The following is a 20912-nucleotide window of genomic DNA, read 5'->3' as shown; positions in this document are numbered from 1 at the left end:
GGAGAGGCGTTGGGAATGCGATAGGTGGAAGGAGGTTAAGGTGAGGGTGATAGGCTGGAGTGAGGGTGGGGGCGGAGAGGTCAGGAAGAAGATTGCAGGTTAGGAAGGTGGTGCTGAATTCGAGGGTTGGGACTGAGACAAGGGATCCTTCCATATCCGCCACAAATTCACCTGCATCTCCACACACATCATTTACTGCATACGCTGCACCCAAAATTACCTCCTCTATATTGGGGAGACAGGCCACCTACTTGCGGAACGTTTCAGAGAACACCTCTGGGACACCCGGACCAACCAACCCAACCATCTCGTGGCTCAACACTTCAACTCCCCCTCTCACTCCACCAAGGACATGCAGGTCCTTGGACTCCTCCATCGCCAGACCATAGCAACACGACGGCTGGAGGAAGAGCGCCTCATCTTCCGCCTCAGAACCCTCCAACCACAAGGGATGAACTCAGATTTCTCCAGTTTCATTTCCCCTCCCCCCCCCCCACTTTGTCTCAGTCCCAACCCTCGAACTCAGCACCGCCCTCCTAACCTGCAATCTTCTTCCTGACCTCTCCACCCCCACCCCCTTTCCTTAAGCTCCTTCCACCTATCGCATTTCAAACGCCCCTCCCCCAAGTCCCATCTCCCTACCTTTTACCTTAGCCTGCTTGGCACACTTTCCTCTTTCCTGAAGGGCTCATGCCCGAAATGTCAATTCTCCTGCTCCTTGGATGCTGCCTGACCTGCTGCGCTTTTCCAGCAACACATGTGCAGCTCAGTGAGTCTTTAAACAACTTTCACTTGTCTTATAACAGCTCGCCCCAATTAACCCTCCCTAGTTTCTGCCTGATACTGATGTAACTTGCCCTCCCCCAATTTTGTACCTTGCCACAAAGTTCTAACTTAGCTAGCTTCAAACTTTGGGAGTTGTGATCACAAAATACTCTCCCCACTGAAAGGTCAGTCTCCTCCCAGGCTCATTAGCCAATACATGGCCCCTCCTCTAGTTGGAAACCCTCTTGGATACACAAACTCTGCTCCATCTGAGCCTCTTGCTTTAAGGGAGCCCCAGTCAATATTGGGAAAGTTAAAGTCACCCACTATGACAGTTGTGTTTATTGCATCCTTCAATAATCTGCCTTCATATTTGTTTCTCAATCTCTCAGTCTCTGTTGGGGAGGCTATAGTATAATCTTGTCAGATTGATTGCCCCAGTCTTATTTTTGTCTCCATGGATGAGACCTCCAGGTCTAACATTCTCCCTGATTAGTAATGCAACTTCACCACTTCTACCTTTCCCTCGACCTCATCTAAAACAATAAAACACTGGAATGTTGGGCAACCAGTTCTGTTCCCCTCTCAGTCAAATTTCTAATGGTCATAACAACATAATCCCACATACTGATCCAGGCTCTAAGCTCATCTGCCTTACTTGTACTGCTCCTTGCATTGAAATAAATACATTTCAGCCCTTTAGTAAAATTGTGTTCATTTAGCTGTCTCTGCCTGTCCTTCATTTCTGATTTACTGGTCCTAAATATTTAACTTCTCCACAATCCCTCCACTTGCTGATCTGGTTCCCAGACCACTACCACTCTAATTTAAACCGTCCCCCCTTGGGGAGAATTCTGCTCTTCTTCAGAGGGCTAGCCAATACTTATCCTCGACCTAATCACAAAAATAAATGATTAATTAGATCCTTATGGTAGTACTGTTTGTGAGATCTTGCTGTGGACATGCGGGACCTGGGCAAGCTGCACTGGAATGCAGAGTGGCACGGCGATCACTGGATGGGACATCAAGGACGATACAGTGGGTTAAGGCTATTGGAAAGGGACCTTGAAGAGGTGGTGGATGACATTTAGGAACATGTCAGAATGAAGGAGATGGCTGAATTGGTTTGGAGATTCTGGATGACACGTGAAGGAAAGCATGTCAGTTATCACCCCAACCGCACTGCTCCTCTCCCTGCCTCCCTCAACCCCCACCCTCCACTGCACAGCCCCTCCCTCTCCACCTCACTCCCGTCGCACAATCCTTCCCCCGACTCCCTTTGCACAGACCTGCCCCCTCCCTGACTTCAACCATGCAGCTCCATCGTCCCCACTGTACAGCCCCTCCTGTTCCTCCCCCATCCCCCCACTGCACAGACTCTTCCCCCCACTCTCCACCCCCCCCCCCTCCCCCTCACTCACCCAGTGGAGCAATTCCATAAAATTCTGCCTCATGCCGGAGTGTTGCAATGTTCACATCCCTGAGAAAACCAAAAATCAATTCAATCCCAGAGAATTCCACACAGCTATTGAAGTAATTTAATATTAAATAAATCGCCATTAGTGCCAAACGACAGCTTTTCCTCTCTTGACAACGATCACTCCCTCAACTCCACAATACTAGAGGCCAATAGAGGGCAGGGACGTTACTGAGGTGGTGCCAGTCACTTCAGGAAGGGAGAACATGCTTTCCTTCTTCCCTCATTTCTCCCAGGACAGGTACAGCCCAGGTTAGATACAAAGGAAAGCGTTCTCTGAACTGTGTGCACAATCCACTCCCTGAGCAGACAGACAGGGGCTGAAGGGTTTTGCTGTTCTCTGCTTTGGGCCTAGTCAATTTAGTGGCTCATCGAGACAAGGTTAATGAGCTGACCAGCCACCTCTCTCCAGTTATGTCTAAGGCCAGCTGGTCCTGGGGTCAAGCATACAATTGCACCAATATCATAGAATTATAGAATGCCTACAGTGCACAGAGGCCTTTTGGCCATTTAGTCAGCACCGACCCTCCAAAGAGCATCACAACCAGACCCAGTGCCTATCCTTTACCCATAACCCCACATAAATCATGGCCAATGCACCAAACCTGCACATCTTTGGACTATGGGAGGAAACCAAAGCACCCAGAAGAAACCCACACTGACACACGAGAACATGCGACCTCCACACAGACACACGAGAACATGCGACCTCCACACAGACATCTGCCCAAGGCTGCAATCTTGCTCCCTGGCACCATGAGGCAGCTTCATGCTTCTCCCAGTCTCTTGGGCAGACTAGGAACCAATAATGGCCTGGAGTGAAATTTTAAAGTTTCTCTCAGAATTATTATTTCAAGAGGCAGTTAGTTAGTTGTTTCTGTAAAGCAGACAGGTACATCTATCACTGTGTCATTGCCAAACACTCCTGGATCAACACTCTGATCATTTTCAGGTGAATGAACAAGGTGCTCTTCCTGCAGACAGTTCCTTTAGCATGCGCTGTCGATGTACCTGGCATCCAACTCTTTTGTGCGGAGAAAATTCAAAATAGATGTGAAGACGGTAGGATCTCGATCAATAAAGATCTAAATTAAACAGAGGGAGAGAGAGAGAGTGAGAGATGTTGGTGAGTGCTGGGCAGAGAGTTAGCCTATTGTGGGTCAGCATTTAATTCTGGATTCAGAATGAATATCTACTGAATCGAGCTTTGGTTTCTTATTGAAATGGGCTGTGGATTTTACTCACTGCTCCAGTTTCATCCTTTAACGTCGAAATTCTTCCACTCAACAAACTGAAACAGAACAAACAGTATCAGATCATTATCACAGAGTTAGGTTTGATATGCCCCATATCTCAGTACGCCCAGCACCCAGTGTCCACTCCTCATTCACAGCAAAGCTAATTCACAAAGCATCCTGGGTGAGATTTGTTTCAGTAAATCTGGATAGGGCAAAGTAGGGAAATAAATCCCCAATCAGAAAACCCTGCCTTGTGAATGTGGTTTCTCTGGAAAACTGGAAACTTAACCAGTGAGAGTATCTTACCTTGAGAAAAAGGAATCTGGAATCCAAGTGAGAGTCTGTCTTGAGGAACTGAACCTAAAGATATTCAAGGAAACCAGAAAAAGTCAGTCACAATATCCATCTCTCTCACACACATCAAGAGGGAGAGGGAGAGGGAGAGGGAGAGAATATCTGATACACTCTGACACAGGCGTTGGGGTGATTAACTGCACTCTTGCAATTTGTCATTATCAGATATTTTCATATAGAAGGCTAACCTTCCTTAAAATGCGTGCAGAACCATGAAAATTATATGTCTTCCAGTAGTCCACTGACTATCCCTATTGATTCACTTCATAGAGACACAGATATAGGCCATTTGGCTCAGAGCACTTGTATCATTGGTTATGGTTGTGGTTGATCCTCTCAATACCAAAGGCCAATATTTCCTTTGATGCCTTCACCCTCCAGAAATCTAGTTTATTTCCTAAATATATTCAGTGACTTCACTTCCACAGCCTTGTGGTGGAGAATTCCACGGGTACACTAGCCTCAGTGAATGCATTTCTCCCCATACCAGTCCCAAAGAACCCTGTTTCCTGAAAGTATAATCCCATATTGTAGCCCTACATCCCCTCCTCCCCAACCAGGAAAAACCCCTCAATCCTGAATCCACTTGGTCCAACCAGAACTCTGGAATGAGACTCTATCTAATTCTAAACACCAGTGAGGTTAAGTCCAACTGGCTACAAAACAGAGAGGTGCATCGGTTATCGCTGCATAAAGAAATCATAAAGGAACCATTTTGTATTCAACTAATTATTGGGACAACATAATGAGTGCTCTTAAAGGTTTACAAATTCAAAGGTTCTGAGAAAACCAGCGGACTGCAAGGACCTTCATATGTAAATTCCAGCAAAATTGAATTGGCTTTGAGCAACAATGACCATAGACACACATTGAACTCGAAATGTCAACTCTGCTCCTTTCTCTACATATACTGCTGGGTTTCGCCATTGCTTAATGTTTTAGTTTCAGATCTCCAACATCTGCAGTATTTTGGTTTTATTTGATAACAAAACGCTCAGTTAGTGAGTTTTGAGAAGATTTGTAGCTCAGGTTGAGGTTCTGGATGTCAGTTTGTTCGCTGAGGTGGAAGGTTCGTTTTCAGACATTTCGCCACTATCCTAGGTAACATCATCAGTGAGCCTCCAGATGAAGCGCTGGTGGCATGGCCCACTTTCTATTTGTGCGTTTAGGTTTCCTTGGGTTGGTGATGTCATTTCCTGTTCTTTTTCTCCAGGAGTGATAAATGGGGATCCAAGTCATGTGCTTGTCGATAGAGTCCTGAATGCCATGCTTCTAGGAATTCTCATGTGTGTCTGTTTGGCTTGTCCTAAGATGGGTGTGTTGTCCCAGTCGAAGTGGTGTCTTTCCTTGTATGTAAAGATACTAGCGATAGTGGGTCATTGTTTTTTGTGCGGCCTAGTTGATGTTCACGTATCCTGCTCACATCCATCAACATCAACCTGGCCAAGGAAACACTGACTACATTACTAGAAGAACTGAAGACACATACACCAAACACCATCAACTTTATCAGTAAGGACAATATCGTCAAGCTAGTGGACCTATGCAAAACCTACAGATAAACCAATGGAACACTCACGGGATCTCCAATATCAGGGTTCTTAGCAGAGGCAGTAATACAGAGATTCAAACAAACAGCTCCGCCAACCATCCAACCCAAACTTTGGGACTGCTACATGGTTGACACCTTCGTCATCACTAAACAAAACAAATTAGAGGAAACCTGCAGGACCATCAATAATACACTTACTGGCATAAAATTCACTAAACAGGAGGAAAACAACAACAAACTTCCATTCCTAGATGTTACAGTGGAGCGAACAGCCAATGAGGAATTTCAAACCAGTATCTACAGGAAAACAACACATACTGACCAAATACTGAACTACAGAAGCAATCATCCCAACACCCAAAAACAAAGCTGCATTAGAACATTATTTCAATGAGTCACCACACACTGTAGCACAGAGGAACTATGAAGAGCAGAGGAAAATCACCTATTCAGTGTATTCAAAAAGAACGGGTACCCAATGAAAACAGTCCTCATGTTTCTCAGCAACAAACCCCAACCAGCAGACAAAACTCGTCCAGAAACCCTAGCCACTCTTCCATACATCAAAGACATCTCTGAAATGTCTGCCAAACTACTCAGACCTCTTGGCATCATAGTAGCCCACAAACCCACCAACACACTAAAACAGCAGCTAATGAACTGGAGAGATTCATACAGACAAACAAAACTAATGTCATTTACAAAATACCTTGCAAGAACTGTAACAAACATTACATTGGACAAATAGGCAGAAAGGATACATGATCATCAACTAGGCCACAAAAAGACATGACCCACTCTCACTAGTATCCTTACATACAGATAAGGAAGGACACCACTTTGACTGGGATAACACATCCATCCTAGGGCAAGCCAAACAGAGATATGCATGAGAATTCTTAGAAGCATAGCATTCCAACCAGAACTCTATCAACAAACACATTTACCATACACGAAGAAAAAGAACAGGAAATGACATCACCAACACAACAAATAGAAAGTGGAGCATGCCACCAGTGCTTCACCCAGAGGCTCACCGATTAGGTTACTAGTATGGTGATGAAACCGAACCTTCCAGTTCAGCAAGCAAACGCACATTCAAAACGTTCAGTGCTTGGGTCCCAAGCAATGTTACTCCAAAGCTGTGCATTTCTGATGAAGGGCTTATGCCCGAAACATCGAATTTCCTGTTCCTTGGATGCTGCCTGACCTGCTGCGCTTTAACCAGCAACATATTTTCAGCAATGTTACTCCAAAGCTGTGCACAGCCACTCCAATCCTTTGTGCATGGCAACTGGAGTCAGCTCCAATCATAGCATTTTGGAAGTCACTGTTGTGCACAGCTAATTACAAAATTAGAGGGAATGCTGGTCCCAGCAGTTCACTATCTGCAATGACATGGATTTGGGGGCCAATTGTAATATTCCAAGTTTGCAGATGTTGCAAAATATGGCAGGAATGAGAGTTGGGAGAACAATGCAAAGAGGCTGCAAGACATTGTAAGGGCAATAAGGTGGCTCAGTAGTTAGCACTGCTGTCTCACAGCACAAGGGACTCAGGTTCAACTCCAGCCTCAGGCCACTGGCTGTTTGGAGTTTGACATTTTCCTCGTGTCTGCATGGATTTCCTCCCACGTTCCCAAAAAAGGATGTGCAGGTCAGGTGAATTGGCCATGCTAAATTGCCCATAGTGTTAGGTGCATTAGTCAGGAGCAAATATAGGGAAAGGAGTCTGGGTGGGTTACTTTTTGGAGGGTAGGTGTGGACTTGTTGGGCGAAAGGGCCTACTTCCACACTGTAGGGAATCCAATCTAAACAAAAAAGAGATTATAAGTGACAATATATTTTTAATCTTCAGGACAATAAACTGAAATACCAAACTTTACTGCAGGAGGGTTTATCAACCCAAAAATGAACTGCTGCATTTCCTTTGCTCCCTCCCCCATCCTTTCACCAGAGTGAAAGGGAAAATTTGAGAAAGAGCAACACCTAGAGTCTTCTGAAATAATGACATTCTGCATGCCAACGACCTTCTGATTGGGTGAACTGCAGAGTGTTGCGATCTCCAAATACCAGAGCAGAGCCATGAGAGAAACATGTAAAGCCTGCACTTTGCTGGCTTCCTGTTCTCACAAACATGACTCGCCCACATCCACCGACTGGCAAAGCCCCATGAGCTGAACCATCAATATTCAGCCTGCTGCTCCACTGCATTTTCTACATCAGTCATGAGCATCTTTTTAAAATTCTCTCTAAAAGTGCAGGTCTTTTGTCATCCAGGCAGCTCATGACTTATTTGCCTACCTTTGAGGGAATATCTTTGGAGGGAGCTCACTGTTCAGCTGTTATTTTTCCCACAAACCTTTAGCTGAAATGCATTTTTCCCAGATCCATATGTACCCAGTTGGAGTTGGCATTCTATCAGTTTATAATTGTCACTCAAGACTGATCAGTATCCCTTTTTTATAGTCACTCTAGATTTAATCACAATCAACACTGCTCCCAAAAGTTCTCCCATTGACATTCAGAGGGACATTTATTTGGCCCATTTTGATCCAAAGATCCAGGTCTAGCTTTAGATAATTCTCCTGAACACATTCTAGGAACCTTGTTCATTTCAGTTCTTACACTACTCCATATTCCAATCTATACTCAGAATTAAAACTGCCCTCTGTAACTAATCAATAGTTCTTGCACTTCTCCATAATTTCCGAAAAAGTTTGTTTTTCTGTCTGGTTCCACTAGATGACACCAAGTAAAGCAACTGCAACTTTTCTGTTCCTTAGTTTTAGTCAAATCAATTCTGTCTCAAGCTCAGATAATGTTTACTTTCACTACAGAAGTGCCCGACTGATTCAATATCTTCATTCATTTTCCCATTTTATCTCCACACTTCCTGAACAGAACATTGTGTGTTCAGAAATATTTAATACCTAGTTCAACTATTCCACGAACCAGGTCTCAGTTATAGACACAATATACTTCCACGTGGAAATCAGCACTTGCAACTCACCAACCACATCTACCACATTCCATGCATTCACATACATACAGCGTAAACCTGAACTTAGATTTTAATCAGTTTCGCTGACTCCACCCATTAACTTTAAATTCCTAATCTTTGTGTGATCGAGTTCACCTGCATTTTGTACAGCTTGCTATTTCTCTGATGTTATCTCTGGTTCCCACACCCTTACCAAATGTAGTATAAATTTTCCACAACAACACAAGCAAAACATCATGAAAGGTACGCAGTCTGGGCTCTATTTAGATGCAGCCCATATGCCCTGGACAAGTCCATCCTGAGCGCAAGAATCTGAAGTCCTTGATTCTATAACACTTCTCTGTGAAAATAAATTATAAGTATAAACAACTTCTTGCGATTGTAGATTGAAAGTTAACGTTCTCTCCTTCAGACCCTGACAATATATAACAGGGTAGTCTGCCACATCAGTACAAAAGACAAGGGTGAAAACTTTGCATCCATCTTCAGCCTCCTCCAAAGGTCTCCAGCATCACAGTGTTCAGCCAATTCAATTCAGATGATATTGAGGAACAGTTGGAGACTCTGGATATTGCAAAGTCTATGAGCCCTGACAATATTCTGGAAATAATGGTGAAGATGTACGTTCCAGAATCTGCAAAAATCACTGCTCCCAAAGCTGCTTCAATACTGCCCCAACACTGACATCTACCAGATAATATGGAAATTTGCTCAGGTGTGTCCCGTACACAAAAATCAGGTCAAATTCAACCCAGCTAATCATTGCCCCAGTTTTACTCTCAATCATAAGAGATGGAAGATGTCATCAACTGAGCTATCAAGCAGCACCTGTTCAGCAATAATCTGCTCAGTGATGCCCAATTTAGGTTCCTCCTGGGCTGCTCAGCTCCTGACTTAAAGTGTGTCTGCTTTAACGCAAGGAGTGTCAGAAAGAAGAGTGTTGAACTCAGAGCATGGATCAGTACTTGGGACTATGATGCTGTGGCCATAACAGAGACGTGAATTTCACAGGGGCAGGGATGGTTGCTAGTTGTTCCAGGGTTTAGAACATGTGGAGAGAGAGAGAGAGTGGAGAGTCTGCGTCACAGCTACAGAAATGAAGGTTGTCAAGGAAGGTTTGTCTACTGAGTCAGTATGAATGGAAGTTAGGAACAGCAAGTGAGCAGTCACCTCATTGGGGGTTTTCTACAGGCCCCCTAACAGCAGTAGATAGAATGAAGATCTCATAGGTGGGTAGATTTTGGAAGAATGCAGATGTAGCAGGGTTGTTGGTATGGGTGACTTCAACATTCCCAATTTTGACTGGAACCTCCTTAGTGCAGATAGTTTGGGTGGAGCTGTTTTTGTCAGGTGTGTTCAGGAGGGTTTCCTTACTCAGGCCAACCAAGGGAGAGGCCATTTTGGATTTGGTGTTCGGCAATGAGCCAGGACAGGCGTCAAATCTCACGGTGGAAGAACACTTTGGTGACAGTGACTACAACTGCCTTACATTTACCACAGCCTTGGAGAGGGAAAGGAGCAGTTACTGAAGGAAGATATTTAATTGGGGAAAAGGAAACTGATCATAATATGGTAGAGTTCAGTCTGCAGTTTGAAAGAGAAAGTAAAAATCAAATGTAATGGTGTGACAGTTAAATAAAGGTAATTACAGGGGCACGAGGGAGGAACTAACGAAAGCTGGCTGGAAGCTGAGCCTAGTGGGGAAGACAGTACAGCAACAATGATAGGAATTTCTGAGTGTAATTGAGGACACAGTACACAGGTACATCCCATAGAAAAGAACAATTATCCTGGGGAGGGGAGTGATTAGACAACCGTGGCTGACAAAGGAACTCAGGAAATGCATCACAGAAAAAGAGAGCGCCTATAAAGTGGCCAAGTGCACTGGGGAATCAGAAGATTGGGAAGGCTACAAAAACAGAGGATAACAAAGAGAGAAATAAGGAAGGAGAGAATCAAATGAAGGTAAGCTAGCCAGTAATATTAGAAATGATAGTAGAAGTTTCTTTTAATACATAAGAAACAAATGAAAGGCAAACGTAGAGATTGGGCCACTCCAAATTGATGCTGGAAGCCTAGTGATGGGAGATAAGGAAATTGCTGAAGAACTTAATAAATACTTTGTGTCAGTCTTCACAGTGGAAGACATGAATAATATCCCAACAACTAAGGAAAGTAAAGGGGCAGAGGTGAGTATGGTGGCCATTACAAAGGAGAAAGTACTCAATAAGCTAAAAGATCTAATTGGGCTACATCCTAGAGTTCTGAGGGAGATGGCTGAATAAATAGCGGAGGCATTTGTTGCAATCTTTCAAAAATCACTGGAGTCAGGGCAAGTCCCAGATGATTTGAAAATCGTTGTTGTAACCCCCTTGTTCAAGAAAGGATCAAGACAAAAGGTGGCAAATTATTGGCCGATTCGCCTAACCTCGGTTGTAGGTAAAATTCTAGAATCCATCTTTAAGGATGAGATTTCTAAATACTTGGAAGTGCAGAGTTGTATTAGAACAAGTCAGCATGGTTTAGTAAGGGGAGGTCATGCCTGACAAACTTGCTAGAATTCTTTGAAGAGGTAACAAGTAGGTTAGACCAGGGAAACCTAGTGGATGTTATCTACCTAGACTTCCAAAAGGCCTTTGATAAGGTGCCTCACGTGAGGCTGCCGAGTAAGGTGAGGGCCCATGGTGTTCGACGTGAGCTACTGGCATGGATTGGGGATTGGCTGTCTGACAGAAGGTAGAGAGTTGTGATAAAAGGTTATTTTTTGGAATGCCAGCTGGTGACAAGTGGTGTCCCACAGGGTTCACTTTATATATAAAATGACCTGGATCAAGGGACTGGGGGCATTCTTGCGAGGTTCACGATGAAACGAGGTTAGGTGGGTAGGCTGGTAGTTCTGAGGAGGTGGGGAGGCTACAGAAAGATTTAGGCGAACGTGAGGATTGCAGATGCTGGAGATCAGAGTCAAGATTAGAGTGGTGCTGGAAAAGTGCAGCAGGTCAGGCAGCATCCGAGGAGCAGGAAAATCGACGTTTCAAGCAGGAGCCCTTCATCAGGAAAGGCTCCTGCCCGAAATGTTGATTTTTCCCGCTCCTTGGATGCTGCCTGACCTGTTATACTGAAAGAAATGAACACAGGGATGGACTATTTTATAAACGGTGAGAAAATTCATAAAGACAAAATACAAAGGGATCTGGGATTGCTAGTACAGGATTCCCTGTTGACTTGCAGATTGAGTCTGTGGTTAAGAAAGCAAATGTAATGTTGTCATTTATTTCAAGAGGAATATAAAAGCACCGTTGTGCTACTGAGACTTGACAAAGCTCTGGTTAGACCCCATTTGGAGTACTGTGCCCAGTTTTGGGCCCACCTCAGGAAGGACATATTGGCACTGGAGCATGTCCAGCGGAGATTCACGCAGATGATCCCTGGAACGGTAGGCCTAACGATGAATGGCTGAGGATTCTGGGATCGTATTCATTAGAGTTCAGAAGGTTGAGGGGAAATATAGATTAGATTACTTACAGTGTGGAAACAGGCCCTTCAGCCCAACAAGTCCATACCGACCCGCCGAAGCGCAACCCACCCATACCCCCACACTTAACCCTTACCTAACACTACGGCCAATTTAGCATGGCCAATTCACCTGACCCGTACATCTTTGGACTGTGGGAGGAAACCGGAGCACCCGGAGGAAACCCATGCAGACACGGGGAGAACGTGCAAACTCCACATAGTCAGTCGCCTGAGTCGGGAATTGAACTTGGGTCTCAGGCGCTGTGAGGCAGCAGTGCTAACCACTGTGCCACCGTGCCGCCCGTAAATAATAGAAACTTAAAAGATAATGCATGGCTTAGAAAGAGTGGACGCTGGGAAATTGTTTCCATCAGACAGGGAGACTAGGACAAGTGGGCACAGCCTTAGAATTACATGGGGTCAATTTAGGACAGAAATGAGGAGACACTTCTTTAGCCAGAGAGTGGGCCTGTGGAATTCATTGCCGCAGAGTGCAGTGGAGGCCGGGACGTTAAGTGTCTTCAAGGCAGAGATTCTTAATCTCGTGAAGAATTAAGGGATACGGTGGAAGTGCAGGTAAGTGGCGTTGAAATGCCCATCAGTCATGATTTAATTGCGGAGTGGACTCGATGGGCTGAATGGCCTTACTTCCATTCCTATTTCTTATGGTTCTTATCATTCAAGAAGTGTGCAGGAGGGTTTCCTAACACAATATGCAGACAGGCCAATAAGAGGTGAGGCCATACTGGTTTTGGTTCTGGGTAACGAACCAGGCCAGGTGTTAGAATTGGAGGTAGGTGTGCACTTTGGGGACAGTGACCACAATTCAGTGACTTTTACTCTAGTGATGGAGAGGGATAAGTGTGCACTGCAGGGCAAGAGTTATAGCTGGGGGCAGGGAAATTATGATGCGGTGAGGCATGACTTAGGATGTGTGGCTTGAAAAAGTAGGCTTCAAGGGAAGGGCACAATCGATATGTGGAGCTTGTTCAAGGAGCAGCTATTGAGTGTCCTTGATAAGTATGTACCTGTCAGGCAGGGAGTAAAGGGTCGGGTGAGGGAGCCGTGGTTTAATAAGGAATTGGAATCCCTTGTTAAAGGGAAGAGGGCGGTCTATGTAAAGATGAGGTGTGAAGGTTCAATTGGGGCGATTGAGAGTTATAAGGTAGCCAGGAAGGATCTAAAGAGAGAGCTAAGAGCAGCAAGGAGGGGACATGAAAAGTCCTTGGTTGGTAGGATTTCTATAGGAATGTCATGAATAAAAGAATGACTAGGTAGGAATAGGTCCAGTCAAGGATAGTAGTGGGAAGTTGCGTGTGGAGGCTGAAGAGATTGGGGAGACACTGAATGAATACTTTTTGTCAGTATTCACTCAGGAACAGGACATTTGTGAATATTGAGTCACAATTCACTCAGGAACAGGATGTGAATATTGAGTCACAATTAGACTGGATGGCTTTGAGGTATGTAGGGAAGAGGTGTTGGAAATTTTGGAAAGGGTGAAAATAGATAAGTCCCCTGGGCCTGATGGCATTTATCCTAGGATTCTATTGGAAGCAAGGGAGGAGATTGCAGAGCCATTGGCCTTGATTTTTATGTCCTCGTTGTCTCCAGGAATAGTGCCAGAAGACTGGAGGATAGCAAATGTGGTTCCCTTGTTCAAGAAGGGGAGTAGGGATAACCCTAGTAACTATAGGCCGGTGAGTCTCACTTCTGTTGTGGGCAAAGTCTTAGAGAGAATTGTAAGGGATAGGATTTATGAACATCTGGATAGGAATAATGTGATCAAGGATAGTCAGCATGGTTTTGTGAAGGGCAGATCGTGCCTCACAAACCTTATTGAATTCTTTGAGAAGGTGACTAAGGAGGTGGACGAGGGTAAAGCGGTAGATGTGGTGTATATGGATTTTAGTAAGGCGTTTGATAAGGTTCCCCATGGTAGGCTACTGCAAAAAATACGGAGGTATGGCATTGAGGGTGAGTTGGAGGTTTGGATTAGGAATTGGCTGGCTGGAAGAAGACAGAAGGTAGTAGTTGATGGTAAAGGTTCATCTTGGAGTGCAGTTACTAGCGGTGTTCCGCAAGGATCAATTTTGGGACCATTGCTGTTTGTCATTTTTATAAATGACCTGGAGGAGGGGCTAGAAGGTTGGGTGAGCAAGTTTGCGGATGATACGAAAGTCGGTGGAGTTGTTGACAGTGAGGAAGGATGCGGCAGGTTACAGCGGGATATAGATAAGCTGCAGAGCTGGGCAGAAAGGTGGCAAATGGAGTTCAATGTAGGTAAGTGTGAAGTGATTCACTTTGGTAAGAGTAACAAGAAGATGGCATACTGGGCTAATGGTCGGATGAGCAGAGAGATCTTGGTGTCCATGTACACAGATCTCTGAAAGTTGTCACCCAGGTAAATAGTGCTGTGAAGAAGGCATATGGCGTACTGGCTTTTATTGGTAGAGGAATTGAGTTCCAGAGTCCTGAGGTCATGTTGTAGTTGTTTAAGACTCTGGTGCGGCCGCATCTGGAGTATTGGTGCAGGTTTGGTCGCCATACTATAGGATGGATGTGGAGGCACTGGAACGGGTGCAGAGGTGGTTTACCAGGATGTTGCCTGGTATGGTAGGAAGATCGGATGAGGAAAGGCTGAGGCACTTGGGGCTGTTTTCATTGGAGAAAAGAAGGTTTAGGGGTGACTTGATAGAGGTGTACATGATTAGGGGTTTAGATAGGGTTGACCATGAGAACCTTTTTCCACGTATGGAGTCAGCTATTACGAAGGGGCATAGCTTTAAATTAAGGGGGGTAGGTATAGGACAGGTGTTAAGCGTAGATTCTTTATTCAGCGAGTTGTGAGTTCATGGAATGCCCTGCCAGTAGCAGTGGTGGACTCTCCCTCTTTAAGGTCATTTAAGCGGGCATTGGATAGGCATATGAAGGATAGTGGGCTAGTGTAGGTTAGGTGGACTTGGATCGGCACAACATCGAGGGCCAAAGGGCCTGTACTGCGCTGTATTTTTCTATGTTCTATGTTCTAATAGGGAAATCCCTGGCATTTACAGACCAGTCAGTCAGTCAGTCAGTCTTACGTCTTTGGTCAGCATGGTTTTGGAAAAAATTCTGACGGATAGGATTTATGACTATTTGGAAAAGCATAGTGTGATTAAAAGCTGTCAGCATGGCTTTGTGAGGGGCAGATCATGCTTCACAAATCTTATCAAATTCTTTGAGGAGGTGACGAGACAGGTTGATGAAGGTCGAGCTGTGGATGTGGTGTATATGGACTTCAGCAAGGCACTTGATAAGGTTCCCATGGAAGGCTCATTCATAATGTTAGGAGGTACAGGGAGACCTGACTCTCTGGATTCAGAATTAGTTGGCTGACAGAAGGCAGAGTGATTGGAGATGGAAGATAGTCTGCCTGGAGGTCAGTGTTGATTGGGGTCCCGCAGGGCTCTGTTCTTGGGCCTCTGCTCTTTGTAGTTTTTTTATAAATGACTTGGAGGATGAGGTTGAGGGGTGGGTTAGTAAATTTGCCAATGACACAAAGGTTGGAGGAACCCTTGATAGTATCAAGGGTTATTGCAGGCTGCAGCGTGACATTGACAGGTTGCAGAGCTGGGCTGAGAAATGGCAAATGGAGTTAAACCTGGATAAATGTGAAGTGATGCATTTTGGAAGGTCAAACCTGAATGTTGAATATAACATTAAAGACAGGATTCTTGGCAGTGTGGTAGAACAGTCGGATCCTAGCGTTCAAGTGCATAGATCCTTCAATGGTGCCACCCAAGTGGAGAGGGTTGTTCAGAAAGCATATGTATTTTGGCTTTCATTAACAGGGGAATCAAGTTTAAGAGCCGCAAGGTTTTGCTGCAGCTCTACAAAACCCTGGTGAGACCACATTTGGAATATTGTGTCCAGTTCTGGTCACCTTACTATAGGAAAGATACGAGGCTTTGGAGAGGGTTCAAAGAAGGTTTAACAGGATGCTGCATGGACTGGAGTACTTTCGAAGAGAGGTTGACTAAGCTCGGACTTTTCTCGCTGGAGGAAGAGGAGGAAGAAGAGAGGTGACCTGATCGAGCTATACAGGTAATGAGACAAATGAATAGAGCTGAAAGTCAGAGATATTTCCCCAGGGTAGGATTGACTGCCACGAGGGGTCATAGTTTTACGGTGTTAGGAGGAAGGTATAGAGGGGATGTCAGAGGTAGGTTCTTTATGCAGAAAGTTGCAAACACATGGACTGCTTTGCCAACAGCGGTGGTAGAAGTAGAGTCATTAGGGACATTTAAGCGACTGCTGAACATGCACTTGGACAGCAATGAATTGAGGGGTGCGTAGGTTATTTTAGATTAGGATTAATCCTCGGCACACTGTTGTGTTCTGTGCTGTACTTTTCTATGTTTGCCGATGATTACACAACATTCAGCACTATTTCCAACTCTTCAGACACTGAAGTAGTCCATGTTCAACTACAGCAAACTTGAACAATATCCAGGTCTGGTCTGACAAATGGCACGTAGTATTTATGGCCCGCAATGACCACAGATTGTTCTGCCATAATGCGCATTGTTAATACAAATTGGCTATAATATGATTGACGAATTGTGGACATTGTTTGGATCACGTGACCTTTCTACTGAATAGGTATAGCCATTGGGTATCTCCAACGGGTATCCACAGCACGATTTTCTATAGTGGTGGGTTGCTGAGTAACAACTGTCACATTATAGCAGAATGACCTTTTCCAACATGAGAGAAGCCAAGTGTCACCCCATGACATTCAATGGTGTTACAATCGCTGAATCTCCAACATCATCCTGGGGGTTACCACTGACCAGAACTAGCCATATAAATACAATAGTCAAAACTTGTGGCACTGGAAAAGCACAGCAGATGCTGATGAAGAGCTTATGCCCGAATGTTAACCCTCCTGCTCCTCGGTTGCTGCCTGACCCATATGCTTTTCCAGCACCACATTTTTTGACTCTGACCTCCAGCATGTGCTGTCTTCACTTTCTACCACAATATAAACACAGTAGCTATGCGAGCAGGTCAGCAGCTTGGAATCCTGCAGTTAGTGACAACTCTTGACTCCCCAGGGCCTGTCCACCATCTACAAAGCACAAGTGATGGAATATTCCACACTCGCATGAGCAAAAAAAACAACTCCAACAACAGAAAAAGCGTGACACCGCCCAAAGACAAAGTTTGATTGGCACCACATCCATAAAACATTCACTCCCAGCAGCAGCAGTGCATACCATCCCCAAGAAGTACCGCAGTAATTCACCAAAGTTCCTTTGACAACACCTCTGAAACCCAAAACCATTTTTATCTAGAAGGGCAAGGGCAGTAGATATATGGGAAGGCCAGCTCCTTCAAGTAATTCAACGTCCTCACTTGGAAATACATATCTCCATTCCTTCACCGGCTAGGTCAAAATCCTGGAACTCCCTCCCTAAGGGAATTGTGGGCCTACCTACAGAAGATGGACTACAGCATGTTAGCTTTTCAAGGGCAATAGGAATGGGCAATAAATGCCAGACCCAGCCAGTGACACTCATGAGTGAACAATTTAAAATTAGACAATAATAGCAATGAGTTCGAACAGATTAAGGATATTCCAGGTCTGTAGTGTTGTTCTTAGTATCCACAGGCTAGAGGATCAAAATTATTGGCCAGGATTCCTGCCAGTGACTTAATATAACTTTTTTTCAAAAGGCCTTTATTGTTGTTCAGTAACTGTGTCCAGTTCCAACTGGATTTTTGTGCAGGTCTACTGACCGTTACAGCTATCTTCGAGCTATTGAGCGATCTCTCAACCACTATTCTCAACTGGGGTCAGTTCGCTCGATGTAAGATTTGAGACCAACGTGAAGACACTTCCTTCTGAACCTTGCCTCTCACCTGAGATATGGTACATCTCTGGTTTAGCTCAACACCAGTTATCTGAAGGACAGAGTGATTTTATCTATCTGCTCACACCACCTCATCCATAACCTCAACTTCTGTCTCCAGCAGCATAACTTTGTTCCATCTCAAAGCTGTCTCAATCTAGCTTTTCCATTCAAACCAAATCTCACCCGCTGCTATCACAAAAAAAATATTTTTCTCCCTGTCAACCATGAAAGATTGCAAATTTCAACAACTCATGATACCAACACCTTTCTGAATCTTTCTGGCTCTTCATTTTGTCTGAATCCCATCACATCTCCACCTTTTAAACTCATCTTGAGTATCTTTTCACTGTATCTCTCTGACCTTGAACTACGTGCTGTCAAATGCCTCACCTTCAGCTGCTTTTACACCTAACTCGGTGACCCACATTTAGCACTACCCTGAGTTCATCACCTTTGTCTCTGTACTTGCTTCTTCATCAGGAATCTTTCACCTCCCACCAAGATCTCTACGTCTATACCCATCTAGATGTCAAGACACACTCTTCCACCACTTTACCCACCTGCGAGCCCTAGTGAACCCATCCCCCCTCCCATCACACACACTTTCATACAGCACCTCTCCATGCGAACACCTGCACTTTTATCCCTTTGCCATAAGAATACTCCCACAAAAAAAAACTCTATTTTCTCCAATTTACAATCCAGTGTGCACTGCTAATGGTACAGTTTGCTCAAATTTGGACTCCCCAATGATAGCTGAGTGCCAACTTTGCAAAATATCACCATTCAGTTCACAAGCAGGATCCCACATTCCAGCTACCTGTCATTTTAAATCTTGACCAGACACTTACTCTGCCCTTGGCTTCCTGCGCTGTACCAACAAGACCTGATTGAGGTGTACAAAATCATATTAACACCAGCCCCTCTCTCGAGCGAGCAACTTACAAACACTCTACTAAATTCAAACATTTCAAAAAGAAAGCGGTGTTGACAATTTAAATTGTAGGAAGGATGTTGGCAATGATTCTATGTTTTTATATTGACATCTCCCATAGAACCAGCTTTGGTTTCTTCACTTCCTCATCTCCCTTTGCCTTGCACCATCAAACTTGGAAGTGATGCTGCCTGTGGTTGAGTAGTCTGTTTTCCTCTAGGGCCAGAGGTGGTGAATTGGCATTTGCATGAAACAGTGAGTAACCACTAATCACTGAACTCAGCATGAACCACATAACAGGTCATCAGGCCAGGTGCCCAGACAGCCTCTGACCCTCTCAGAGAAATTTTCAATCAGGGTAAAGCTCTTGCCAAGAATGTCATTGGGACACCAGAGCTGCTCCTCACTCCCTGTAGAACATCCCACCTCCCCCCACTCAGGAACTGGCATGGGATCTGCAGCAGTCTGAATAAAAGAAACACTTATTCATAATCTTGGGTTTGTGCCAGAGGCGAAGATGGAGACAGGTTCCAGTTACTGAAACTGATAGCTATTGTCCAGTGGTCACACTCTCATTTCCAGACCAGATCAATCTTGAAGGGGGGGGGGGGGGGGGGGGGGGGGGGGGGGGGGGGGATGTTCTGAAGAAGGTAGGGAGTCAGAACAAGTACCTTCTGGGGTAGGTACAGGGCCTTGGTCACCCTCTGGGGGGTGGGGGCTGTGGGATGGAGAGTTACAGGATTCAGCAGCAGCATTCCAAGGAAGAACAGGAGGTTTTTTTTCTCTGACATTCTAATGAATAATTACCACTGAACAACAACTTGCATTTAAATTGCAGCATTAACGTAATAAAAATGACATTAAGACCTTCACAAAGGATCATTTTAATCAGTTATCACACTGAGCTACACGAGGCAGCTTGGTGCTATATAAATATAAATTGTTGTTTTGTTGTTGCGAGAAACAAAGAGGAACTCTTGAGACAAAGCAGCATAACTAAAGCAGACAAACCGATCATTCCACACAATCTTACTGTGCACATCAGCAGCAACATTTCCTACATTACATCAGTGATTACATTACATTGTCTGTGAAACATTTTGGGACGTTCAGAGGTTTCGAAAGGTACAATCTAAATGCAACTTTTAAAACTATTCTCTTGGTTCAGTCATAAATAACAGAAAATGTAACCCTGGAGTCATAAACCAAAACATGAACATATTTCTCTGTGCAGATGCCGCTTGACTACTTTCAGTATTTGTGGTTTTAATGGTAAAACAGAACTCTCAGACTCAGTCCAACACAAACACCACTGATTAACAAAGTCGTTAAATAGCAAATGGAAACAACAGGTTATTAAACGCAGAGGTTTGGAAGCAGTTTTTACTGAAACAGCTCCAAGTACCCAACTCAGGGCAGTGTCCCTGATGTCAGGGGGTTTTTAATGCCCAGTTACTGCCAGTCTGTCCTTTACCCACCTCTTTCCTCCCACATTGAGATGTATAATTTCTCCAGGCTGGGGCACATTTGCCATTTCACACCATTCCAGCAAAACTCAGCCAATTGCCAACTTCCTCAAACTTTATCTTCAAACAAGTTCATCGAACTTTGGGTGTGTTTTACTCCCACCCCCGCCACCAGCGGATTGGCTGTGATCTGTTACAGTCATGCAGGTTTTACTAGCTGATTGGTCACATTAGTGATCATTCAAAGGCCTTCCTGAGCCCCAGGATACTTTGCATCAGTATCAATGGCTGCGTTTTTTTTAAAGGGACATCAGCCCCCAGACTAGCACACTTTCTTAAAGTGACAGCACACCGAGACTAAGTTGTAGAAATCCAAGAGAAACAAACTTAATTTTTTGAAATAATGACCTCCTTACTCAACAGGATGTGACCTACTAAACATCTCCGATTTAGTTAAAAATCACACAACCACAGGTTATAGTCCAACAGATTTATTTGGAAGAAGTTGCGTTTGGAGCACTGCCCTTTCATCAGGTAGCTGTGCAGCAGGATCATAAGACACAGAATATACTGCAAAGGATTACAGGGTCATACTGCTGAAATTATATGTTGAACAAATCTAGATTGCTATTAAGGCTTTCATCTTTTAGAACAGGTTGCAAGTTTCGGTTCATTAATATATGAATTCCTGAACTTCTTTCAAGTCA

General features: G+C 44.4%; 1 protein-coding gene across 2 annotated transcripts in view; it reads right to left on the bottom strand.

The window, feature by feature from the left end:
- shkbp1 (SH3KBP1 binding protein 1) overlaps positions 1-20355 on the bottom strand; it is a 50807-nt gene extending 30452 nt beyond the window's left edge. The window contains exons 1-5 of one of the 2 annotated variants that reach the window (XM_060855943.1): positions 20218-20355; positions 3787-3840; positions 3488-3533; positions 3254-3327; positions 2187-2245 (exon numbers count right to left, since the gene is read on the bottom strand). In XM_060855943.1, the coding sequence (XP_060711926.1) occupies positions 2187-2245; positions 3254-3327; positions 3488-3533; positions 3787-3840; positions 20218-20273 (289 nt within the window). In that variant the 5' untranslated portion in view covers positions 20274-20355. Of the gene's footprint in view, positions 1-2186; positions 2246-3253; positions 3328-3487; positions 3534-3786; positions 3841-20217 lie in introns of those variants that run through there. The other variant, XM_060855944.1, reaches the window with a different exon arrangement.
- Between the last annotated feature and the right edge of the window lie 557 nt (positions 20356-20912).

Source organism: Hemiscyllium ocellatum, chromosome 47, assembly GCF_020745735.1.
Source record: "Hemiscyllium ocellatum isolate sHemOce1 chromosome 47, sHemOce1.pat.X.cur, whole genome shotgun sequence".
Taxonomy (NCBI): Eukaryota; Metazoa; Chordata; class Chondrichthyes; order Orectolobiformes; family Hemiscylliidae; genus Hemiscyllium; species Hemiscyllium ocellatum.
The sequence above is the reverse complement of the archived record's forward strand: the minus strand, read 5'-3'. Positions and strand labels throughout refer to the sequence as shown.